We start from the raw sequence: 27504 nt of genomic DNA, 5'->3' as shown, positions 1-27504 counted from the left end.
TTTGAAAATACAGCAACCTCGCAGCCACGCACCTATCTTCCCTCTGTGGACCGAGTATCCTCACGCTCATGCCCCTCTCTTCCTTGCGCACATGCCCCTCTCTTCCAGAGGGACTGAGTATCCTCACGCTCACACCCCTCTCTTCCCTCTGTGGACCGAGTATCGTTGCACCCGACCCTCTCTTCCATCTGTGGACTGAGTATCCATGTACATGCCCCTCTCTTCCCTCTGGGGACCGAGTATCCTCGTGCACACTCCCCTCTCTACCTGGGTCGACTCAGGTGTTTCTAACAGAGACCATTTGCACTTTTCATTTCCGGCTGCTCCCTGGAACTGGCTGTAGCGTGAGGTCGTAAATAATCCAGCCGTGTCAGTAGTGCATTTTTAGGCAGTTCCCAGTTTTTTTTTCTGTTCAGTTGTGTCCTCAGGGCAGATTTGGTTCCTTAGCAGCTCACAGTACGAAGCAGCAGCAAGCTGTGGTTGGTCCAAACAATAATAGGTGAAATAAAAACATTTCTAGCCTACAAGAATTTTAAATTCTATTAAGGACAGGGATGCGAGGATTATACTTCTCTCTTTACTGTGTAAAATAAATAGCTGCCAATCAAAACATTATAACTAAAAAAACTACATGACCCATGAATCTCTAGTCCATAGTAATCACATGCTCCAATCACCATTAACAGAGACCTATAAGAAATCTCACCTCCATTTTATACTCCTCTTTCTTTGCAATGGTGCTATAATTGTAATGAACTAACTTCTTTTCCAGACTCAAAATATGTCTCTACAAAAATGAACTTCTCCAACTCTCTCAACTGGGGAACCAAACCACAGCTCCTTCCAGGGAAGTGATGCACTGCTGATGAAGGCGAGCCATCTTCACATAGGTTAGGATGCTTGCTCGATACACCTGCTGGAAATCAGTTCACTTCATGTGCGCTTATTTTTATTTCTTGAGAAATCAGAAATTACAGGCATAATATCAATATTAACGGTTAATGTAAGCAAACAGAGAACACATAAAAGGTGGGAAATCAATATATACCATCACAGTAGAAAACATTAGAAATGTACTTATACCTTATCTGTGCGCAGTTAGTAGAATCCAATCAGGGTGGGCTATTCTTCGTCTCCATGTCGTTAATAGAATTGAATATTCCTACCGCGTGAGCTAGAACATTTTTAGATCGAGCATTCAAGACCTCTTGTATATACTTTAGCATATACTTCTATACTTCTTTGTGGGGTTTCTGCTTTTTCACTGGTTAGTTTCAGTGCCCTTGAAAATCCTTTCTTGCTAGTGGTCAATCCTTGCTCTTTGTCCCACCTTTTCCACAGTTGTACACTCCCTTGGAGCATGGCCCTAGTACTTGTACCCTTCCACTTGTGCCATGAAAGGATCTGCTCAGGGACTAATTTATTTTTAGGCTAAGAGCATTTGACCAGAGCAGTGGATTTTTTCAGTTGCTCCAGTCCGTTTGTGTAACAGGGCTGTAAATCATGTTTTTCTCTTGTTACAGTGCTGTGCATTCAAAGACCGAGGTAAAATGCAAGATGCTGTTTTCGGGGGGCACCTGTTTCCATCCCCTGCCACTGTGTAAAGACAATCGTGGCCAGAACCATTTACATTGTTTTTGTTACGCGCTGCCAATGCGGAGATAAAGTCGCTATGATACGCGCTGCCGATGTGGAGATAAAATCGCAACATAAAATGTTTTCATGTTTATTGCCCCAATTTAAGATGGCGGATACACGTCATGCGCAATGATGTCATTCACGTCACGACAAGGCCGGTTTGCGGCAGCCTCTATTTTTACCCACTTCCAAAGAGTCAATCTGCTGACACTCGTCGCCCACTTCTGACTTATGCAGAGACTGTCCCCGATCTATGCAGAGACTCATCCCGTTTCTACATACTCCTTTCCTTGGAGGGGTGGGCGGTAGCTGACAAGTAAGTCACTGTAGTATCAATGCAGGGAAATGCAGACTCCAGTAACTGTAGTTTATTTAAGTTGTAGATACACGCCAACACCTCCAAGACCTCTGTCTGCCACCCCGGTCATCTCCAACTGCCTCCCTTCCAACCCTTCACATTCCATTCCAACCCACATTCTTTTAGCTCATAACATTCTACATAAGCTCTACATTCCTAAAGGTAAACCACATTACATAACAGCCACGTATAGAGTTCTCACTGTCAACCCCCGCCGACCCCGCCCTCACCTTCTTGCCCTGTCCCCGTCGTAGCATACTTCCTGCACTGAGCCTACTATCTTTAAATATTACAAAATCAACAAAATAAGAAGAAAATAATAACATTTCTTTTTAGGTGCATGTCTCACCTGGGGACGCTGCTGTCTTTGTGCACTCTATCACTCACCGAACACACAGTACAGAATCTGGCTGCCTGGCAGACGTAAACAATATGAGCCTGCCTGTTACACAGACACACACTGGACCTGTCTGTCAGGCAAACGTTGCATGAGTTTGGTTGGTACATACACACGCACTCTTGTGCATGTCTGTCGGGTGCACACGGTGTGAGCCCGGCGTTCACACACACACGTAGTGACCCTGTCTGCTTCACATCAATACATTCTGAATGTCTCTGTCAGGCACAGGCGCAGCATCCAGGGCCGCCTCTACTAATCCTTGATCAGCTTCCTTGTCAGATGCGGGAATCAGATTCCGCGGATCGCCCCGTGTGCGGGCTGAAGACTCACGGGTCTCAGTGATGCTTGTGCTGTGCTGGAGGCTGCAGGGATTCACAGTAGGGGGGTACGGGGGGAGACGCCCCCCCCCCCCCCCCCCACCGAGCGAGGACTCATAAAGAAAGTGAAACCCTGATAGAAAGAGGCGGGGCGGGGCGGGGGCTGCACCCCAGCGTGTGACCCGTGGAGGGGAGGACACGGTGATGTCTCAATAACAGTTTCCAGGGTGTGCGCTACTTATACCCATATATAAAGGTGTCCGGACGCGCTCTGGAGTCGGAGCCTGCGCTGCACGGTGCTGTGGGGAGAGGGGTTGCGCTGGACGGGGTGCTGTGGGGAGAGGGGCTTGCGCTGCACGGTGCTGTGGGGAGAGGGGCTTGCGCTGCACGGTGCTGTGGGGAGAGGGGCTTGCACTGGACGGGGTACTCTGTTGAGGGGCGAGGGGGGCCTTGAGCACACCGACCCTCCCCGTCTGTGCACACTTTGCAAGGAGCAGCACACAGACCCACCCCCTCTCTGCACACTTTCCACGGAGCAGCACACAGACCACCTCCTCTGTGCACACTTTGCACGGAGCAGCACACAGACCCACCCCCTCTGTGCACACTTTGCACGCAGCAGCACACAGACCCACCCCCTCTGTGCACACTGTCCACGGAACAGCACACAGACCCACCCCCTCTGTGCACACTGTCCACGGAACAGCACACCGACCCACCTCCTTTGTGCACACTGTCCACGGAGCTGCACACCGACCCCCTCTGTGCACACTGTCCACGGAGCAGCACACAGACCCTCCCCCTCTGTGCACACTGTCCACGGAGCAGCACACCGACCACCTCCGCTGTGCACACTGTCCACGGAGCAGCACCCCGGCGCACCTCCTCTGTGCACACTGTCCACAGAGCAGCACACCGACCCTCCCCCTCTGTGCACACTGTCCACGGAGCTGCACTCCGACCCACCCCCTCTGTGCACACTGTCCACGGAGCTGCACACCGGACCCCCTCTCTGTGCACACTGTCCACGGAGCTGCACACCGGACCCCTCTGTGCACACTTTCCACGGAGCAGCACTCCGGACCCCTCTGTGCACACTGTCCACGGAGCGGCACTCCGGAAGCGGTGAGGGGACCCCGCACCTCCATCCTCCTGGGACGTGGGTCTGGCACAGATCGGAGTCCCCGCTTCACCCAGTAAAAGGACTATCTCTTGTTGCCTCATAAGGGCGCAGGTGTAACCAAGAGCGGGGGCTTCAGTCCTCTCACATCAGCCGCCCTCGGGTGCACTTTTGAGGAGTGAGCCCCTCTCGCTCCCCGGCCATGGGGGCCCCCGAAGAGCGCGCACTCGCTGAACCCCCGGAGCTCGTGACCGGGGGCTGCGCCGAGGGGACAAAACATAAGAGGACTCTGTACGCACTGCCAGGTGAGCCAATGCCCCCCGGGCACCACCCAATGCCAACCTTTCACCCCCGGGCGCAGACCCCCCAGCACTAGTGCGCAGCGCCCCTTCCACCAGGACCCTTCTCCTCACGGAGTCACCGCTGTAAATGTGCGGCCGTTTAATGTGATAGATGCGGACCTTCCGAGGGGGGCCAGTGCACGGCCCCAACTGGGATTTGGAGGTGGTGGGGGCGTCGGCTTAAGGGGCGTGGCCGTTGTTCTTGGGGGTGTGGCTTTAGCATGTAAACTAAATGTTTCCATAGTGTGCCACCGGACCGGTATTTTGGTGTCGCTGAGCTTTCTTATTGCATCCAGATGTGTAACACATCACCTAACGCCTGCCAGGACTATTGGCTTTGGCATTGCTTCTTAGCTGTTTAACACTAACGAGTAACAAATATTTAGTTGTAAGTAAATAATAATAATACAGCTGCTTTTTCATTGTGACATTGTGACATTGTGACATTGAATTAAAGTTTACTTGGGGAGGGGTAATGGTATTCAGTGTCTGTCACTCCTGTTATATTCATTCTGTTGGACATAAACCCCTTGTTTGTCTCCACATCTCCATCTGCACAGCTTACACCCCATCTCTCTCCTCTTCAGCCCCCATTTCACTTCTTCTGAATGCCCCCCCTCTCTGCTCCCACTCCCCGGAAGCGCTGCATTGTCTTTTCCTTTCACCTCGACAGCTGTTTCCCTCCTTCACACACATTTGGGATTAGAGCTACAACTGGGAGTACCTGACCATTGTCTGTGCTCTCTGCAGAGAGGCCAAGGACCAGATGGCCATGCATTGTGAACACCCTTCTCACCCTTGACAGGCAATGGAAGAAACAGGATTTAACCATTATAAGCACCTAGAGGGACTCGGTTCTGAGTAGGCACTATACAAGAGTAATGTGCTGCTTGACAAAAACAAACAAAAACACACCATCCTGGAATTATAATACACTCCAGGGGATCACAGGTGAGGGAAAACCTGGACTGTGAAGAAGAATTGAATCACTGACATTAACATGTTTAACATTCATTTATCAGGAGTCAGTCAGTGTTTTTGGTAACAAAGTTAAGTTTTTTTTCGCAGTTTTTATGTAGCGCAAACACGACCCATATGTATCGGAGCACTCTGCATGAACACCAGTTGCATTACACAAGGACGCGTTCAGTTTTGTATTTATTTTTTTTGCACTGGGAGATCAGGTGATTTGCCAACAATCAGCAGGTGTTGAGCCGACGCCGAGATCCAAACCTGGTTCCCGGTTCTGAAGTCGACAGCTGTGGTCGTAAGGCCACGTATCGTCTTTTCACTGCTCGACATTGTAGGATAAAGAGTATTTTACTCTTGCATGCCGCCGGGGACACATTGTTTTAGTATCTCTTATCAGTGAAATTCAGGATAACAATTGTACTCTGGCCATTTCATGTGCTTAACAACGCTTGTGTGGAAAATGTTCATATGTTTAACTAAATTACAAGAATGACTGTGCGTGGTTTATAAATCTCCGACTCGTCACGTGTGATGCTCTCATATTAAAATGTAATGTAGGTTTACTGACGCCGAATGTGCGCAGTTAAAGGTCACCACAACGTCTATAGCCCGAATACCTCAATAGTGCAGAATCAGGAGGGGGGACTACAATATCCGTCCCATCGGGCACCTCTATGTGTGCAGCACTCTGAGAGTGTCAGGATTAATGTCCCACAAGTCTGCGTCCTTCAGGTCCCAGTAAGGCTCGCTTGAGAGGGCGTCTACTGGCGGAGACAAATTTCACACAATGTAGCATAAGTCTTTTACCAGCGCGCACCTTAAAGCTCTCTTTAGCGACACCTAAGATGGCTGAAAAACTCAAAATTTAGCTGGAAGGACATCTGTTTCTTTTGTAGATCCCGAGATCGGTGTGAGGACCACGTTGACCCGAGTGCGCAGACTCCGTGGGGCGCTGGCGCTGGCGGCCGCTCTGTCCATCACTGTAGTGGGGCTCGCAGTGTACATCACGGGTGAGTAGCGATCACGTCATTCCGTGGTTCACCCCTGGTAAGCAGACCTCGTACATGGAGGACGTGCGACACCCAGCGGTCACTGCTGGCTCTGCTTTCAATTTATTAATACAAGTGTTTAATAAACATTGTGCCTGGACACTATTTGCAAATATTTAAAGGAAACCGATGTGTATCTTTTTTTACTAACATAATGTTTAAATAATAACAAAACGCCTCTTATCTGTCTCATCTCCCAAAAAGGAAGCCTAATTCCATATTGTCCGCCCAGCCCACAGAAATCTTACCTCGAATATTAACGAATACAAAAACCTCTCTGCCTTGTGACCGAGGTGTTAATCCCATCGCACCCCTTTGGGGAACAGTGAATATTTGTACACCAAGGCAAACGCGATTTCACAACATGTTGTATTATTTTTTCTGGGATGGTGGACCCTGAGGTCTGTGTGTTTGGGGCCAGACCCTTGAGGTGGCAGTGATGCCCCCATGAGGGTGGCTGCACCCAACGACTGCTTCCATTCTGGGGTGGGGGGCTGGGTTTCAGAACCCCCTCCTGGGCTGAGATGAAGGCACCCTACGACTGCTCCCACCCGGGGGGTGAGAGAGCTTGAGAACCGCCCTCCTGGGCTGAGATGAAGGTTCCCCACGACTGCTGGCACCCGGGGTGGGGGGCTTGAGACCCGCCCTCCTGGGCTGAGAGGAAGGCTGCTCGTGCAGATACTGACAGTGCCGCCCCTTCCAGAAGGTCCATGTTTAGCGCGTGCCCCCGGGGCCCCTTTGCTTTACCCCACGCTCCAACAGTGGAATCTTGTGCCCGGGCAACGGGGCATTTCATCATGTAAAAGAGGGGTGTGCATAAGAATCGACACTGTTTTGTATTTAAGTCACACACCGATGTGCACGTCATGCGATCAGTTGTATGTCGGCGCTTCTGTATTTGGTGTCCTTATGATCCAGTCCCTTGTGAGTTATTTTAGCAGACATGAGAGGCCTGGATACTGCGTCAGTTTTGAGTCTAACGCATCTGGCAACCTCCACACATCCTTGGTTTAGGAGCCCAACCCCCTGAACCCCCTCATCTGCTGCGTTTGGGACAAGTTCAGTGCCTGCCCTTGTGAGAGATTACCTCCCCTACTGCCTGCCCATGTCGTGAGAGATTACCTCCCCTACTGCCTGCCTATGTTGTGAGAGATTACCTCCCCTACTGCCTCGTGTCATAAAAGATTACCCCCATAGAAACTTCCCTTGTGTCTTGAGATTACTCCTGCGGAGCCTGTCCTGTCATTAGATTACCCCTGCAGAGCCTGCCATTGTATCATGAGAGATCACTCCCCCCACCCAGTGCCCGTCCTTGGGCCCTGAGCTTGCCCTTTTGTCATGAGAGGTTACCCCCCGTACCTGCCCTTGTCGTCAGAGGTTACACCCCCGTGCATGCCCTTGTCGTGAGAGAATACCCTCCAGTGCCTGTCTTTTTCGTGAGAGGTTACCCCCCCAAAGTGCCTGCCCTTGTCGCGAGAGAATAACCCCCTAGTGCCTGCCCTTGTCGTGAGAGAATAACCCCCTAGTGCCCGTCCTTGGGCCCTGAGCTTGCCCTTTTGTCGTGAATGGTCAACCCCCCCCCCTCCCCCAGTACCTGCCCTTGTCGTCAGAGGTTCCCCCCCAGTGCATGCCCTTGTCGTGAGAGAATACCCCCAGTGCCTGTCCTTGTGTGGTGAGATATTACCCCCTAGTGCCTCTCCTTGTGTGGTGAGAGATTACCCCCTAGTGCCTGTCCTTGTGTGGTGAGAGATTACCCCCTAGTGCCTGTCCTTGTGTGGTGAGATATTACCCCCTAGTGCCTGTCCTTGCGTGGTGAGAGATTACCCCCTAGTGCCTGTCCTTGCGTGGTGAGAGATTACCCCCTAGTGCTTGCCAAATAAGGGTCCCCTGTTAGCCAATCGCATAGTCAGACAAGGGTCCCGTTGTGCAAATTTTAAACTTGTAAAGACGCTCTATAAGTGTTTTCCAAGGTCTGGAAGACTGCGTGGGTATCAGTTTGCCGCAGGCAATGTTTATTTTATTAGCAGGGACATTATAAATTAAAAGTAAGAACCAGCCCAGCTGACCATAAAATAGGCCCAAAACCGCCCGCACACCAAAGGCTAGCCCAGGCCCCCGGCACTGCCCGATTGCCCTACAGGCCAGGCCGTTCCTGCCCACTCCAGACGATTGGAGTACACCGTCCTTAACCACGTTTTACAGCAGTGCTCACTGTATTTCATCACACATTTTCTTATGAACAGTTTTTTTTCTCTTCTTTTTCGTTCCATGCCTGCTTTACCAGTTCTAAGGAACAGCCAGTTTTCTGAGCTTCAAATCATGAACGAGTCTGCACAGAGCCGCGACGCAGAGCCTGGAAAAGACGGTCACTTGCTGCCCCCTTGCGGTGATGGCTGGATCTGGTACCGGAACAAGTGTTTCTATTTCTCTGAAGATGAAGGAAACTGGACGGAGGGGGGAGGCTCCTGCGCTGCTCTGAACTCCTCCCTGGCTCTGGTTGATACACAGCAGGAACTGGTAAGAGTCGTGATACTCAGTGTCTCCTATTTCTTTTATCCAGGATCCAATGGTTAACTTGGTGGGAGCTGTTTCTAGAGGCGGCCGGTGGGAGCGGGAAGCGCAGGTAATGTGTGTGCATTAGAGTGTATCCAGGGCACTGTGCGGCTGTGAAGGGGAAGAGGCACAGGGGGGCAGCAGGGACAGGAGTTTGTATCCAGCGTTTATCTTCAAAGAGAAACCTAGCAGTGGTGGGAAGAAAAGTGCAAGGAGGCGAAGGGCAAAGACGAGCGGAGAGAAGCTCTCTCGGGTAGCGCCGAGTGATATTGGTAAAAAAATTCTGAAAATCTAAAATAATGGAAGCAGGGTTTTAAAATAACATCATATACTTTTATCAGCTTCACACAGTTACACAAAAGGATTCTACGCGTATTGCACACGTCACTTCCTTGTACCCATTTAGACTGTTTCACACCCACTTCTGTTTCTAGACAGTGTTACTCTGCCGGTTTACATCCCCCCCCCCCCCCCCCTCACAAAAACCGGAAGTTATCTTGGCTCGCACATTGTCATGCATTAAAAGAAGCACTGGCAATGCCAATCATTTCCGCTGATTTTTTGTTAACCGAAACGTTTCACCACGATCTTCACTGGTATACAGGACACTACGATTAAATAATAAATAGGTGTGAGCAGCAAGAGGAGCGGCACAAGGTTTTTACTCCCAGAACAGGTAGTAACAGTTCAAGCTTCCTTTCCTTACAGAATATGCCCAACTGGAGCAGATACAGTGCACACATCTCTCCCTCATAACAGACACCGAAGGCAATGAATAGGTTACTTCTTTATCTAAACAGGTGCAGCAGTGTAAGCATCCCTCTCTCTATAAGGGGTACAGCTTGGGGAGCAGCAGTGCAAGCTTCCTTTCCTTACAGAATATGCACAACTGGAGCAGATATAGTGCACACATATCTCCCTCATAAGAGGCACGGAAGGTGATGTCAGGGAAGATGTGACTTCTTTGTATAAATGCACTGGCACAGCTTGGGGAGCAACAGTGCAAGCTTCCTTTCCTTACAGAATATGAACAGCTGGAGCATATGCAGTGCACACATCTCTCCCTCATAAGAGGCACAGAAGGTGATGTCAGGGAAGATGTTACTTTGTATAACTGCACTGGCACAGCTTGGGGAGCAATAGTGCAAGCTTCCTTTCCTTACAGAATATGCACAGCTGGAGCATATGCAGTGCACACATCTCTCCCTCATAACAGACACGGAAGGGGATGACAGGGAAGAGGTTACTTCTTTATATAACTGCACTGGTACAGCTTGGAGAGCAACAGTGCAAGCTTCCCCTCACCAGACAAGGAAACAGCAGTGGAAGAGCCCAGTCTTCATAGGACAGCACCAGTATGGCAGCAGCAAGGACAGGTAACTGCAGTGCATGCTTCACTTCCCTGCAGAACAGATCAGCACTGCAGGAGTAGAAGTTCAAGCTTCAGCCACTCACAGAACACGTACAGTCATGGTATGAGCGGCATGTAGGCTACAGAGCTCACTGGAGCAGGTGCTTGAGCCTCCAGAGTTGTGTATAGAGGTGGGTTAGTGAGTCAGTTTGTGAGCGCTTCTGTCTAGTCAGATGTCTGCACACTTTCTGTTGCGCCTCCTGTCGGTGTGATATTCTCTGCAATGCTTCTGTCACATGCAGAGTGTACAGCTACAACTCCTGATGTCACATCCTGTAGTCTTGCTGCTGTCTCTTCCTATGGATCCGCGGGTCTCAAGCTATATACCTCAGTGATCTGATTCCCGCCCACTCCTATCAGAGATCGAGTTCGATCAAGGTAGAGCCTTCAACGCTCACGTCCATTCTCAAGCCTGATGTGGGCAATAATAACCCGGTGCTTTGAATGTGGGAAGCAGAGACACATAGCGAGAATCTGCCTGTAGGAAAGAAGAGGAAGCTATGGATTTCAGGTATCTTGAAAGATCAATATTTTATAAAAACAGATCCAGGGACACCCTTTTCTTGACCTGTACAGGTGAGTGTTAGGTTCGGAGTATACGCGGTCAGTTATCCATCAAAATCTTGTACAGCCCCACAAGTCCTCCCAGAGATAGTTCCCATTAAAAGTTTCCATGGGTATCGGAAATAATGTCCTTTGGCTTACATTCCCTTAGTAAAAGGTCCCTTAAGAGGAAAAAGGATAGTCAGCTGAAGCCCCCCTTTCTACTTAAATGATTTCTGATTTAGGTTTAGGAAGGTTATACATAACAAGAGCACATGAACAGGAGAGCAACACAGGGTTGCCCCTGAAACCAGATTTAGTCTCCCATGAAATATGGCAAAGGGGGCAGAAACCTCATAGCTTTACAGTCAGACGGTCCTACTCTACAAAATGCCTGGAAACAAGTTTAAAAGGGAAACTGGAAACCTAGGTAGGTCCTCAGTACTTTAGCGGAACAAGTTATTGTATAGTGGGAGGGAGAGGGTAACAGCCTCAGTTGTTAGTTCTAGAACCCGCTAAACAGCAAGGCTGTTTTTACCTCATAGTTATCTACTAGGGGGGCACTTTGGAGCAGAAAAAAGGGTTGGAGGATTCTTGAGTAGGGTTTTTCTCATCCCAGAATTTACACCCAGATAAAGGGAGATTGTTGGGAATGCCAAGTATGGCAGACAAAAAATCCATACAAACCCTGTTCCGCCAATTCCCCCTGCAGAGCATTCCCTTAGTAGGGGTCCCAGTTCAAAGGGTGGCCAAGGATATAGAGGGACCTTTACCAGTAGCCAGTATAAAAGCCTGGAGACAATACCCCTTCGAGATCAAGATATATCAAATAGCCCCTGCCATGGTGGATTTATTTTCATAGGCAGGTTTTCCAAATGAAATCCTAAAGGGGCACCTTTTATTTCTAAATTAATGGTTTAAGTTTGTTTTCAATTAAGGATCCAACCACTGAGAACATCAGCCTAGCCTCACCAGACAGAATGCCTCCAAAAACACTATATTGGCACATTGAAGCTCCCTTTAATGAACATCATTCTTGGCAATGAAGGCTGGTATTTGTATAAACTATTGATTTTAGCCTTTCTTAACCATCTGGTGCTGGGTCCAAGCAAGCCCTTTCTTTTCACCCTTTAAACTCTTGTTCCAAAATAAATCCAAGACATTGCTGGAGATGACTATAGTAGACTTCACCTCACAGGCCAAACACACCATCTGCTGTCTCCCCCAAGGCTGTTCCCTCAGCCCATCCCTCTTCATCATCTACCTGACACCACTCGCACACATCCTCATATCGCACAACATCAACATCTCCCAAGCTGATGGCACGCAGCTCGTCCTCTCGCTCTCAGCAGACCCCACCTTGACGAAGACCAACTTCCAAAACTGTATGAAGAACGTATCAGCCTGGATGAGGTACAACTGCCTGAAGCTCAAAATGGACAAGACTAAAGTTCTGATCTATGGAAGACACACGTTCCTCCGGAATGTCTCCTGGTGGTCTGCTTCCACATGCTCTGCAAAGTTTTCAAGTGGCTCCCCATCTGCACCAGGGAGACAGTGACGCAGGCCCTTATCACCTGCCAACTGGACTACAGCAACACGCACTACGCAGGCATCACCACCAAACACATGCAGAGACACCATGCGATCAAGGCCGCAGCTGCCAGATTGTTCCTCAATCTTCCCAAGAGAACCAACATCACCCAGCACTTAAAGTACCTCCACTGGCTCCCCCGCCAGAATAGATGCCATTTCAAACTCCTGACCCAAGCCAACAAAGCCCTCCACGACCAAGGACCCGTCTACTTGAACCACCGTCTGCACTTCCACCGACCTCCCTGGAACCTCCGTTCCTTACACCACGCTCTTGCACAGATACCTCGCATACGCCGCGCCAGAGGTCTCTCCATCTCCCACCTCGCTGCCAAAGCCTGGAGCGCCCTCCTACCTCACCTCCACACCGCACCCTCACTGTCCCACTTCAGGAAAGGGCTCAAGACCTGGCTCTTCGACTGACACCTGCAGCAAGCGCCTGGATACCCTCATGTGTAACAAGCCATGCTCTACAAATACAACATGATGGATTGATTGAGAACGCTAGGATTGAGACTCAGAAGAAACCCCCATTTAGGGTATGTTACACTATTAAGGTCCTGAGTTGGGTAACTGAAGCATTTAATTGGTGATAATTTTGCCAAAGCATAAGAAAGGCAATACAACAGGGACACTAAGTTAAGAGAAAATCAGGAGGGATACCGGGTGTTACTGTTCTTACCTGGTAATGGCCGAAACCTGCTATCTATTTGTCATGGGCCTTACCCTAATTTAGAGACGATTAATGAAGTTACGTATTGGATCAAGTTGTCTAAGAAAAAGGAAGAAGAAATCTTCAATGTAAGTCATCTGAAAAGGGGGAAGGTTCTGTTCTCGGAACATACTGGCTGCCCTCTTAATGGAGAAGCCGGTTGCTGTTTTAAACAAAATAGTAATTGGGGAGTTACTTTATTTAGGTTGGAATTGATGACTGTTCTATCTGTTTCTCCCATCTGTGTTCTGAATCCTGAGGTAGAACGGAGTTAGTGTATGATCAAATACATATAGAACCAGTAAAACCCTAAAAGCACCTTTTGTTACCCCCATTCAGAAGCCTCCCTGCATAATATTGTTTTTAGTTAGTCCTGTGCTGAACACCAAAACATCTAGTTGCTGTACTACTTCATTCAGGAAAAGCAGGGTTGCACATCAGTCCACAAACACACTAAACTTGCACTGAGCAAATTAAATAACTTGAGTATCGATTAGGAGATGGGACCATACAGCAACAAGAAGAAAAGATCATAGCAATTCAAGCTATACCCCTTCCAGTCAACAAACACAACCTAGTACATTTTGGGAACACTAAGGTATAGTAGGAAATGTATCTCAGATTACTCAAAAATTGCTTCTCCATTCCCTGATTTTGCTAAGGGAGAGTTCTTCCCATTAGGTGTTAAAGGACCCCAATGATCTGGCAGTAGAGGAACTAAAACTAACAAGATCTAATTGGCTTCTAATCCAATATTACAATCACGGAAAGTTGATAGGCCCATCATTTTGCAGAATGATGCCTCCAACCTAGGTATTGGTGCTCTATTGTCTCTGATCAACAAGAATTGGGAAGATGTACCTCTCCTGGTAACTAGCAGATAACTGTTTCCTGGAGAGGAAAGGTATGCAGTGATTGAAAAGTAATGCTCAGCAGTCAGGTGCACCATTGAGAAATTCAACTAATATTTATAAGGAAGATGGTTAATTCTATATACAGATCTCATACCCAAATGATGATTGGCTCTGAACTAAGGTGCACATTTCTGTATTCGGGTTGGTGGTTCCTTTCACTGCAATCTTAGTTTTGAAACTAAATACAGGAAAAGAAAAGAACACAGAAATGTGGGCTTTTAAATCATGGTTCCCTTTAAACACATTTCAAGAATGTAAGAAACTAGATGAGGAGGTATGTTGCATGGAGGACCCTTACTTACCGGAGTACAACGGTTCCCGAAGTCATCCACTTCCATCATGAACTGTCATGGCACATGTTAAGAGAAAGAGGGCATTAGAGTAGGAAAAGGGAAATGAAGGCAAGTAGGAAGGTGACACAAGAGGCAATATGAAAACAGAAGATGCCCACCACGAAACCAGAGCTATCCAGGGAAAAAGACATGAATGGGGGAGAAGCCAATGCAGCTTGCAGACACTGCAACAGTCATAGTGATGGAGAACCAGAGGAAAGTGGAACCATCAGGACTCTAGAATGAGGAGGTACCAGACAGCCAGAGCATCAACCACTCTAAAGAACGCGGCAGAGCTGAAGAAGCAAAGGTGATCCATCTGACTTTATGTATGAGCCCCGCCATGATCCAGGAGGGTTGTGATGCCTTAGAGTGGGTTAAACAAAAGGGTAGAAAATGTCAGATCATGCGGGGTATCTGGAAAGGTGACTGGAGACGTTTTAGCAATGAATAGAGAGTTTGTTTCTCCAGTGACCACCTTGTCTTCGATCCCTTAACTTTTGGGACAGATATGCTACTTAAGAGAAGTGGGGGACAAGCCCCTGTACTCACACATTCATTAGGGTGTCGGGTCTCCTGTTGCACCTACTTGAGGGCCGTCCATCTTCTCCTCGATTGGGGGATCTAGCTTTGATGAAAGTCCACGACCCTATAACTATCACACTTTAGGGACGAAACATGTCTACTTTTATATAAGGTGTAGGATCATTAACTCCATAGACACTCCCTTTGGAGGATCACTTTTAATCATAACAGCAACACCTCTAATAAAGAGATACCTAGGTGTTCAGAGGTATTTTTTTTCTCAGATCCCAGCAGGAGAAAATACAAAGTACTTCCTGGCATATGGTCGAGCCCATCTGGTGTACAGTCTATAGTGGGGCAGTCCCAGTGATGTGAAAGACCAATTTATCCTAGCATATTCTTAATATATCTGAATCACCCCAAGACTATACTGTCTGGGTAACGTATTACATCATCAAGTACAACCTTGACATGACTGAGCTCTGGTGTGCCCCCAACTTTTAACCAATATTAGGTGGGCCTCAGTTTGTCCTGGGAGGTGACATTGGTGATTCCCCAAATCTAAATGCAAGAGTGGTGTTGGTGAACCAGAGAAAAGTCTTCGCAAACATTAAAAACATTATCTTGCAGATAGACAATCTGGCAAGGTTTGAATGACCCCAAAGTTTTGCTCCATTAAAAGAAGCATTCTCTAACTGTGCTTGGTATACTTCAAAGGCAGGGGTTCATGGGTTACTGTTGTAAAGTCGGCCATGGCTCCTGCCCTCTGTGCCAATGCATTCTACATTCTGGAGAGATGTGGCAGTAAATAAAGGGATGATCTGTTAATCCCTAGTCAGGGGAACACATTGACCTGTTCCAGGCTGGAATTATCAGGGTTAAATTGTTTCTTACTCCTGGTGTGAAGATCTTTAGTTTCATCTTGTTGATATTAACTAATGGACCTTTTCTGCTACAGAAATCTGCAGTTTATGTTGAAAAGAACCTAAGCCATTAGGGCACCTGGAAACCAAGAAGGTATCGCCAGCAAATAATGAAGTGGCGATCTTAGCTCCATCGTGGCTGGGAGCATCATTAATACACTGGCTAAACTGAACCACTTGTTTTATGTACAAGGAAAAGTGGGGGGGGGGCGCAGTAAGCAGCGTTTAGTCATCAGAACGGATTCTGTAATTCCCCTTGCTTCTCCTGGTATGACTGTATCCAAATTCCTTTCATGTAGGCCAATCGAGCTGTTGAAAAGGTCCTCGGGGAGCTATCTTCTATAGAGTTTCACAATAAGTCCCTCAGGGCGTTATCAAAGCGGAACGAAGGTTCACAAAAATGACATATAAAGCAACTATTTTCAGTTTTACAAACTAATTCAAAAATTAAATGCATCCTGAAGACGCAATGGATGCTACAGTTTTCCTGCGCCTTGCACGGTTTATAGACGGGATAGAGCTGGACTCAACGCACGCCTCGAGTCTGGAAAATACTAGAGAGGCAAACATTTTTTTTGTAGCATGTCCAGAAGATTAATATGGCTGTAATTAATGGGATCACATCCATCTCTCTTCTTAAATAAGTGCACCAAGCTAGGATGGCGGTATTGGAGCCACTCCTAATATGGCATTAAACAAAACAAACCTAAAACATCCATATAAGATGAGGTTTGATTTACATAAATCAGCTGGAAGTTTTTGCAACAGAGAGCCTTGCCTTGTTTATTAATAGCTGCCAGGATTTCTTTGTGTTAAGGGGTCAATTTTTACAGACCTCCCCAAAACAGCTCCAGGTTACAGCCCATTCCCCGGAGGTGCTGCCCAATCAAGGTAGAGCCCTGCAAAGTTATCAAACGACAATCTTTAAAGTTCTGAACTTCAGGCTTTTCCAAATGGTGTTCTGCGATGGGCAATCATGTGCAAAAATGTTTGCATAGCCTTGGAGTCGGCCTCCTCGAGCTATTGCATGTAGAATGATCCCATGCCGTTTTTCGCCATTCAATCAATCCATACAGCATGCTGTGATATCTACAGTTCCTGATCTATCTTAGATTTTGTTAGGACCATAAGTAAAGATTCATTTGCATGTTTGCAGTCTTTGTAACACCAAGCCTGTCATCCACTACTGGCGGTCGAGCAATGAGCTATGGGTTTAGAGAATTGATCATATATGTTATTGAAAACAGCCCAATGAGTTTCAAACTTTCCTCAGGGTTAAGTAGAGGCAGGAATCCTGAACCCATAGTATTATATGTCATGCTTTTATTGGATTGGCAATAGATTACTGTCCCCATTTTATTTTTCTCCAGTTCCATATAGATGTGTGATCCTCGGGTTTCCCGGAAAGCAAGGTAAAAGCTTGGAGTAACAGTTGGAGAACTAAATGGTGATGATCGCTTCCTGAGCGCCCTGACACTGTCCTATCAACACCAAGGTGCCAACTAGAAAGATCAACCATGATATAATCTATGATCCCCTAACACAGACCTGTATCAAAGGTGTAATGACTAGTGGGGTCTGATTTCATTCTGCCAGTGCAGGCTCATGGGCCATGTTCTAGGGTTAAATAAGCCGGCTGGATCCCTCTTCGCTTAGTGTGTGATATCCTTCTCCTGTAAACCAGGGACACCCGATGCCAGATTATTTTTTTCTCTGACCGTTCTATAGTCATTTGATGGTTCAAACGAAGTATTCAAATCACCTGCTGAAACCAAAGATGCTTTCCTTGTTGATAGACACGTGTGATAACGAATTAAGGCAGGCATCGAAACAATGCAGAATAGCAGCCTTCTGTCCTATCTCGCATTCCTCTTGTAAACAACAACCATTAACGGTGGTCCAGTTTTATGTGTTGTTAGAAGTTGCTGGATGTTGATACAATTCATGATTTTCATTGTAGTGCAGGCAAAACTAGTCTGCACCCAGATTGCCAACCTCTCAGAGTCTAGCTCTGACAGCCATTACTCCAGGGAAAATGAACGCCATGTTCCCAAAAATGTTAACCGTTAAAGTAGTGCAGGATTCCTGGAAGATACACGCAGGAAAATCTACCACAAAGTTTGACTAATCTTCAAATCTTAGTTTCTATACAAGACCTGCTACATTCCAGCTTAACCATTTTGGAGGGATGCTGACGTGTTCACACACTCGTCTAGCCCGGGGATACCCAGTAACTGCTTGCCAGTATGGATAACCTGATTGTATAGGGAGTACTACGTTTAATCAAATCTGATGTACCAATGGCGACTCCATGTGGTGTGAGGGTAGATTAGAGAAGTTTCTCCCATGCATCTGTTCGGGACGACACAGCTGTCTTCCAGGCAAGGAATGCATGACCCAGTTCTCTTAATGGGCATCATGTTCTATTGTCCTTCTAGTGGCCTATTGTTGAGTTGCCGCCTTGAACCCATACTAGTCGTTACCCTCAGGACCCTTAGATTGATGAGTCTGCTGCTGACTTTGCTGCCTCTTCTCTTATTGGAATTAGAATAGTAGCCAAATCCAGAACTTTTCTTAAATTTCCTTAGCAAATAAAAAGGAGGGGCACCTTGTTAGCCTTCGTGCTAGGTTCGACAACTGCTCTCTGCGATCCCACAGGGCTTTACAATGTTCCCCGGCGTCTGGCATATCTTTGTTTCCTCTTTGTTGCCTTCTTCGGCTCATGTAAGAAATTCAAATTAGGATATATCATTTGAGGTCACATCATGGAATCACTCCGGTGATTTAAACTTGCTGAACTGCCCCCATTCAAGATGTCCTGGGGCCCTCCTGAAATGTATCTTGGAATCGGACTGAGTTTGAGTTCCTTGAAGGCGCTCCACGGGTCACACATTTTCCCAGAAGAGGGACCTGTATCTTTGTCTGGAGTGAAAACTTGAGCATAAGCATCTAGCCTTGTGATTGGCTTTGGGAGTCCAAGGCCAGTGGAGGTTACTGAATTGACTGTGATATAGGGACTAAACTGCAATGTGTGATGTTGAATGCTGACTTGTTGGCCATCCCTGTTGGGGTGATTTGGGTATGGAATTTCTTCTTTGGGAACCTTCTTCATGTTTTCTGATGCTACAGCCTTGGTTAGCACAAGTGTGAATTCCCACTGGTTGGTAATTATGATGGATTGAAATGAGTTCTGTTTGCCTTTCTTAGGACTTCACTGTCCCAGCACCATCCGAACGCGATAATCTTCCCTTGTAGACTATTCATCTTTGCTTCAGGAAGCTGCTACAAACATGGTTGATGATTTTAATCTACAAATCCTGGGACTTGGCCTCTTTGAGGAGCCTGTTTTTACTGCACAGGTTTCTAACACAATATATGAAGAACCTGAATAGCAGAAGCACAGTTACTGCTCTAAATGATGTACAACAGAGATGGCTCTAAAGAATCTGCCAGTCAGCTGAAGGAGCTGTGTTTCTGCATTGTAAACTTGTTTTTTAAATGGGTTGCTTACGAACAGACAAATTTATGAGTGTGCAGGGGGTTGTGGCTACATTCTAGTTCTTAACCTTTTGACTTTTTTGCCCCCCCCCCACTCATTCATTAATGGAACCCGGGTACCCCCACTGATTCATTAGAATCCAGAGACCACCATTGAGTCATTACTGAATGCCATGGCCCCCTAAGTATAATCGATGATATGAACCGCAAAACAATACTAAAAAGATACAAAAAGGAGCATTCATCAAACATATACACAGATGATCAACTATATTATTGACTTCCCAAACAAATTAAAAAAATATATACATTTTGACCTTAATGGGAAGGTTGGAGCTTTTCTAACTTCAATTGAAGCCATCCATAATATACTGTTTGATGCATTAAGCTTGGTCCCACGAATCAACCCGAGGATACTAACTTAATATTTAGCCTTCAATTTCAATTGTCTTCACCGTACAGAACATTTTAAAGTTTTCAATCTTTCTTCATTTATATGCACCTAATTTAACTGTTAATATTAATTTTCTAACCAGTTGTGGACCCTCTGCATAGGCTTAAGCGCCCCATGGGGGTTCCCAGACCACAGAGTAAGACCCAGTGTCAGAATTATTTGATCTGAATGCAATAATGAAAGGGAGCAATGAAATGTGTTTCCAAAGTTTTATCCTGGGAGCGAACTTCTCAGCTGAATGTTGCATTTAAGGCAGAGCACTGAGGTTGGTTTGTCCACCTCTGTGTGAAGTGGTTCCAGTCGTGGAGATGGTTAGTAATGCAGGCCTAGTGGCTGTTACAGAATCAGAACACCGAGGCGGAGGCAAAGGATGAGTTATTTAGTGCGATGAATGTTGCAAATCTTGGATCAGATAGTGGCTAAATGGATGTTAAAAACAACCCCTTTATATATATTCAGGGGGCTCGTGGGGTCTTTGCTTGGAGAGTGTGAGATAGGTGTTGGTGGTCATGTTTTGGTTGGTGCTTTGTGCACTTGTTAAGAGAGATTGATATGTATCTAAGCAGAGGGTAATTTGAAGGTGTTTGAGGCAAGTCTTATGGTTTTCGTCCACACCGAAGTCTTCCTGGGACTGTGTTTCTTGATGGGAGTCACTTCTCTGTGGGTCCTTTGAGTCCTGCCCGCTGGGCCTCCCCAACTAACTTGCTCGGGTTTGGATTTTAAAGAGGCTGCTCACTGTCTCCTCCTCTGCCGCCGCTTGATGTGCAGCTCTGAGCCCCTCAGTCAAGGATCCACCGTTATCAAGAATCACGGAGCTCAGAATAATGCATTCTTTTATCATGATTCTTTTATTTAGTTATTTATTTGAATTTGTCAGGAGAGTCCCACAGCGCCGATCTGCGACCAGAGCACAGAAGCCCAGCCGGCGGCGTGGAGATGTCTTGAAGGGGAGGCAGGTGTGCATTTAAATATAGAGTTTATTCGAAACAATCTAAGTACATTGGAAACATAAATACGAAACAGGCAGAAAACACACACAGCACTGCGAGGGCCGCTCTGGGCCCCACAAGGCTATGACTAGCATTGCCTCTTTAAGGGGCCCCTTGAACCCCTGCTCTCTAGGTGATGAAAGGCAGCCCTTGTTGCTTTCCCTGCCTGACTTCATGTTTTGGAGCCCTGTGTTTGTGAGATGGCAGGCAGGAGAAACACTGTTTAACCAGGGGAGACACTTGTGCAGAGAAGCCTTTTGTCCTGAGGAGTAACCCCGCGTGGTGGGCGGGGAATGTGTTAACATCTTGCATCTGCTGTAGCAACCTTTGTTAGCAGCCGAGTTGGTTAAAGGCTCTGTGTTTCTTATGTTCTCATGCATGTGAATGTAACTGCTACTTGTGCACTAGCAGGCGCGCCCACGCTCAACAGGAAAAGCACAACTTGTAAAGGAAACTGAGGGCATTTTGGGATCCAGCACCTCGTGGTTCATGGGGCAAATACCACCAAGGAACTACTGTGGCGGTGATGGCTGCGACTGCATAATAAACACTGGTTGTACCGAGGATTCAGTGCAGGAGCGAGAAGAACTTCAACAACTCCCCAGGTTGATGGCTTTTCGGAAGCCTCCAGTCCGGCAAAACACTCTTATTACAGCAAGCGGACAGGAACGTGCTTCGTGAGTAGTTACGGCTCGCTCTTGTGCCAAGTGTCCAAGGGGTACCACTGCTAATATTACCTATGCTGTGAGTACTGCTACTATGATTACTACCTCTGAGATTACCACTGCAGGGAGTACTACTTCTGTGAGTACTACTTCAGGGATTACCACTACTGTGATTACTACCACTGAGATTACCATTGCAGGGCGTATCACTGCTGAATTACCACTACCGTGATTAAGATCTCAGAGACTACCACTGTTGATATTACCAATACTGTGATAACTACCACTGAAATTACCCCTGCAGGGGTTACCACTGCTGTGATTACTACCACTGAGATTACCACTACTGATATTACCACTACTCTGATTACTACCTCCAAGATTCCCAGTGCAAGTACCACTACTGTGATTACTACCACTGAGATTACCATTGCAGGGAGTATCACTTCTGAATTACCACTACTGTGATTAAGATCTCAGAGACTACCACTGTTGATATTACCAATACTGTGATAATTACCACTGAAATTACCCCTGCAGGGGTTACCACTACTGATAGCACCACTGCTGTGATTACTACCACTGAGATTACCACTACTGATATTACCACTACTGTGATTACTACCACCAGGATTATCAGTGCAGGTACCACTGATGTGATTACTACCACTGAGATTACCAATATTGATATTACCGTTACTGTGATTACTACCGCTGAGATTACCAGTGCAGGGATTACCACTACTGTTTCCTACTGCTGAGATTACCACTGCAGAGAGTACCACTGATGAATTACCACTACTGTGATTACTACCTCTGAGAGTACAACTGCAGGGGTTACTACTGCTGAAATTACCACTGCTGATGTTACCACTACTGTGATTACTACCTCTGACATAACCTCTGCAGGAGTTACCTCTACACTACTGATATTACTACTACTTTGATTACTACTGCTGAGATTACCACTGCAGGGAGTACCACTGCTGAATTACCACTATTGTGATTACTACCACTGAGAGTACCACTGCTGGGATTACCGCTGCTGAGATTACCACTACTGTGATTACTACCTCTGAAATTATCCCTGCAGGGGTTACCATTACTGTGATTACCACCTCCGAGATTACCAGTACAGGGATTACCTCTGCTAAAATTACCACTGTTGAAATTATCACTGCAGGGATTACCACTGCTGAGATTACTACCACTGGTATTACTCCCTCTGAGATTACCATTTCAGGGTTTACCACTGATGTGATTACTACCACTGAGATTTACACTACTGATATTACCACTACTGTGATTACTACCTCTGAGATTACCACTGCAGGGATTAATACTACTGTGTTTACTACAGCTGAGATTACCATTGCAGGGAGTACCACTGCTGAATTTCCACTACTGTGATTGTTACCTCTGAGAGTACCACTGCAGGGAATACCACTCCTGTGATTACCACTACTGTGATTACTACTTCTGAAATAACACCTGCAGGGGTTACCACTACTGTGATTACTACCTCTGAACTTACCCCTGCAGGGATAACCACTGCTGTTATTACCACTTGTCATTACCATGGCTGATATTACCATGGCTGAGATTACCACTACTGTGATTGCTACTGCTGAGATTACTACTGCAGGGAGTACCACTACTTTATTACCACGTCTGTGATTACTACCTCTGAGAGTACCACTGCCTGGATTACCACTGCTGAGATTACCACTGCTGTTATTAGCATTACTATGACTACTACCTCTCAAATTACCCCTGCAGGGATTACCACTACTGTGATTACTACCTCTGAGAGTATCGCTGCTGGGATTACCACTACTTTGATTACCACTACTGTGATTACTACCGCTGAGATTACCACTGCAGGGCGTACCACTGCTGAATTACCACTACTGTGATTACTACCTCTGAGTGTACCACTGCTGATACTACCACTACTGTCATTACTACCTCTGACGTTACCCCTGTAGGGGTTACCACTGCTGAGGTTACCACTACTGTGATTACTACTAGTGAGATTGCCAGTGCAGGGATTACCTCTGCTCAGATTACCACAGTTGAAATTATCACTGTAGGGATTACCACTGCTGAGATTACCACTACTGGGATTACTACCTCTGAGATTACCACTGATGTGATTACTACCCCTGAGATTTCCACTACTGATATTACAACTACAGGGAGTGCAGAATTATTAGGCAAATGAGTATTTTGACCACATCATCCTCTTCATGCATGTTGTCTTACTCCAAGCGGTATAGGCTCGAAAGCCTACTACCAATTAAGCATATTAGGTGATGTGCATCTCTGTAATGAGAAGGGGTGTGGTCTAATGACATCAACACCCTATATCAGGTGTGCATAATTATTAGGCAACTTCCTTTCCTTTGGCAAAATGGGTCAAAAGAAGGACTTGACAGGCTCAGAAAAGTCAAAAATAGAGAGATATCTTGCAGAGGGATGCAGCACTCTTAAAATTGCAAAGCTTCTGAAGCGTGATCATCGAACAATCAAGCGTTTCATTCAAAATAGTCAACAGGGTCGCAAGAAGCGTGTGGAAAAACCAAGGCGCAAAATAACTGCCCATGAACTGAGAAAAGTCAAGCGTGCAGCTGCCACGATGCCACTTGCCACCAGTTTGGCCATATTTCAGAGCTGCAACATCACTGGAGTGCCCAAAAGCACAAGGTGTGCAATACTCAGAGACATGGCCAAGGTAAGAAAGGCTGAAAGACGACCACCACTGAACAAGACACACAAGCTGAAACGTCAAGACTGGGCCAAGAAATATCTCAAGACTGATTTTTCTAAGGTTTTATGGACTGATGAAATGAGAGTGAGTCTTGATGGGCCAGATGGATGGGCCCGTGGCTGGATTGGTAAAGGGCAGAGAGCTCCAGTCCGACTCAGACGCCAGCAAGGTGGAGGTGGAGTACTGGTTTGGGCTGGTATCATCAAAGATGAGCTTGTGGGGCCTTTTCGGGTTGAGGATGGAGTCAAGCTCAACTCCCAGTCCTACTGCCAGTTCCTGGAAGACACCTTCTTCAAGCAGTGGTACAGGAAGAAGTCTGCATCCTTCAAGAAAAACATGATTTTCATGCAGGACAATGCTCCATCACACGCGTCCAAGTACTCCACAGCGTGGCTGTCAAGAAAGGGTATAAAAGAAGGAAATCTAATGACATGGCCTCCTTGTTCACCTGATCTGAACCCCATTGAGAACCTGTGGTCCATCATCAAATGTGAGATTTACAAGGAGGGAAAACAGTACACCTCTCTGAACAGTGTCTGGGAGGCTGTGGTTGCTGCTGCACGCAATGTTGATGGTGAACAGATCAAAACACTGACAGAATCCATGGATGGCAGGCTTTTGAGTGTCCTTGCAAAGAAAGGTGGCTATATTGGTCACTGATTTGTTTTTGTTTTGTTTTTGAATGTCAGAAATGTATATTTGTGAATGTTGAGATGTTATATTGGTTTCACTGGTAATAATAAATAATTGAAATGGGTATATATTTGTTTTTTGTTAAATTGCCTAATAATTATGCACAGTAATAGTCACCTGCACACACAGATATCCCCCTAACATAGCTAAAACTAAAAACAAACTAAAAACTACTTCCAAAAATATTCAGCTTTGATATTTATGAGTTTTTTGGGTTCATTGAGAACATGGTTGTTGTTCAATAATAAAATTAATCCTCAAAAATACAACTTGCCTAATAATTCTGCACTCCCTGTACTGTGATTACTACCTCTGATATTACGACTGCTGAGATTACCACTACTGTGATTACAACCTCTGAGATTATCGCTGCAGGGATTACCACTGTTGAGATTACCACTTCTGAGATTACCACTAGATTGAGTAAAATAGATTCAAGAGTAAGTGTACTGACCCTATGCTAACCTACATCTTAAAATGAAACCTTATTTTATACCTACCCACCACCCTATCTTTATGGCCATACAGTGCCCTCTCCTTAACCCAGTGGTTACATCGCACCGGGGGGTGCCAGTGGGCCCACCAGTACATATTTTGGAGAACCAGCACTCTTCCTCTCTGTCCCGTGGTGGTCCTATTGGTCTTTATAATGCATGGGCCTGCCCTGTCCATTAGTCCCGCCCAGGCATAGACGTGACTGTAGCGTTCTCAAGTGGCAGGGACTCCAAGCACTTCATTTTTCCTGCATCCATTCTTATGTTAAACTATTCCGTGCCCAGGCAAAGGCACGCTTTCATTTTCATAAAATAATATTTGGTACCCTCTAACAAGTCCAGCATTTCAGGATTTTTATTGAGTATTTCCCTGTTCTTTGTGCATGTACACAGGCATGCTATGCTGTAGGTGGACCAGCCCCTTTGATATTTTAGTAGATGCTGCTTTGTTTCACTCTTTGCCTTTTATTTCGATAGAACACTAAAAATGTGTTCCCATGACATCGACCCTGTTACATGGATATATTTGCACTTTTGTGGTTACATGGATAATTGTTCTTTTGCTGATAATTTTCACTGGGAGCAGACTTTCCTTTTGTGTGTTTCCTTTGCGCTCATGGGGCTGTCGGCTCGCCTATGTGAAACTGTTTTACTTTCCAGTTTATGTGGCAAGAAAAGTCTGGTTAGGAGTTTACAGCGCTAGTAGCTTTAACTCGAGTAAACGCGAGACCTATTGCATTGCAAATGCTTGTTTCTTTTTTCAGTCTCCTTCGCGCTCCATTGCGGTCATGGCACCTTGAACTGGAGGTATTCTCATTCAACTTGAGCTTCTCTCAGACTTTTGCCATACTTGGAAGCATGTGTGTTTATTCCTAATACCTTGCTAACTTATTTCTGTTGTGATGTTTACAGAAAGTTATTTCTAAGTCGTCAAATCACTGCATGGGATCTGGTCCCACACTTCAAGTTGTATTTAATTAACGTATCGTTTTGACCTTAAAGTTCACACTTGACTATTGGTTTGAAAGGAGGGGCTGTAGCCGTGGGTATCCCTCCAGAGGCTCTCCTACTTCTCAGCGCTTCTTCATCTGGTAGGCTGCCAACAGGTCAGCTTGGTACAGGAACATCCTCCCAGGCGATGGTGGGCTGGGAGCAACGCGCACGTTCTGTACCCATCACTGGCTTTGGGGCAGGAATATTTCACAACAGAGAACAAAGAAAAGTTCAGTAATCCTACGTTTCAAAAATGTAGGAGGCGTATCCCCTCAAAAATGGAAAGTGGTCATCTACTTCTGAGAGGAATGCTGCATCTTTTTTACTCCACGGGGCACCCTTTCTTGGCACTAGACGCCAAACTAGCACTGCCACAGAAAATGCATGGCGAGAGTTAAATGGCACAGGAATTGAATTTATGAACATTGTACCACTGCTCTTGGCACCGCAGCGGGGAGGGAGTTACACTCTGCACACACTGGCACTGGGCAGAAGGCAGGCCCCCTTGGCACCGCCGCAGGGGAGGGCGTTACACTCTGCACACACTGGCACTGGGCAGAAGGCAGGCCCCCTTGGCACCGCCGCAGGGGAGGGCGTTACACTCTGCACACACTGGCACTGGGCAGAAGGCAGGCCCCCTTGACACCGCCGCGGGGGAGGGCGTTACACTGCACACACTGGCACTGGGCAGAAGGCAGGCCCCCGTGACACCGCCGCGGGGGAGGGCGTTACACTCTGCACACACTGGCACTGTGGCAGAAGGCAGGCCCCCTTGGCACCGCAGCAGGGAGGGCGTTACACTCTGCACACACTGGCACTGGTGGCAGAAGGCAGGCCCCCTTGACACCGCCGCGGGGAGGGCGTTACACTCTGCACACACTGGCACAGGGGCAGAAGGCAGGCCCCCTTGGCACCGCAGCAGGGGAGGGCGTTACACTGTGCACACACTGGCACTGGGCAGAAGGCAGGCCCCTTGGCACCACAGCGGGGGAGGGTGTTACACTCTGCACACACTGGCACAGGGGCAGAAGGCAGGCCCCCTTGGCACCGCAGCAGGGGAGGGCGTTACACTCTGCACACACTGGCACTGGGCAGAAGGCAGGCCCCCTTGACACCGCCACGGGGGAGGGCGTTACACTGCACACACTGGCACTGGGCAGAAGGCAGGCCCCTTGGCACCACAGCGGGGGAGGGTGTTACACTCTGCACACACTGGCACTAGGGCAGAAAGCAGGCCCCCTCCTCGG

General features: G+C 47.0%; 1 protein-coding gene across 1 annotated transcript in view; it reads left to right on the top strand.

Moving 5' to 3' along the window:
• Positions 1–3104: 3104 nt before the first annotated feature.
• The window catches only part of LOC138303630 (C-type lectin domain family 2 member D-like), a 65225-nt gene continuing 40825 nt past the window's right edge, over positions 3105–27504 (top strand). The window contains exons 1-3 of the mRNA XM_069242928.1: positions 3105–4138; positions 6043–6156; positions 8480–8712. Of these exons, the coding sequence (XP_069099029.1) occupies positions 4036–4138; positions 6043–6156; positions 8480–8712 (450 nt within the window). The 5' untranslated portion in view covers positions 3105–4035. The remainder of the gene's footprint in view (positions 4139–6042; positions 6157–8479; positions 8713–27504) is intronic.

The sequence above is a fragment of the Pleurodeles waltl genome, chromosome 7 (assembly GCF_031143425.1).
Source record: "Pleurodeles waltl isolate 20211129_DDA chromosome 7, aPleWal1.hap1.20221129, whole genome shotgun sequence".
Lineage (NCBI taxonomy): Eukaryota > Metazoa > Chordata > Amphibia > Caudata > Salamandridae > Pleurodeles > Pleurodeles waltl.
This window is presented reverse-complemented; position numbering and strand designations above follow the sequence as displayed.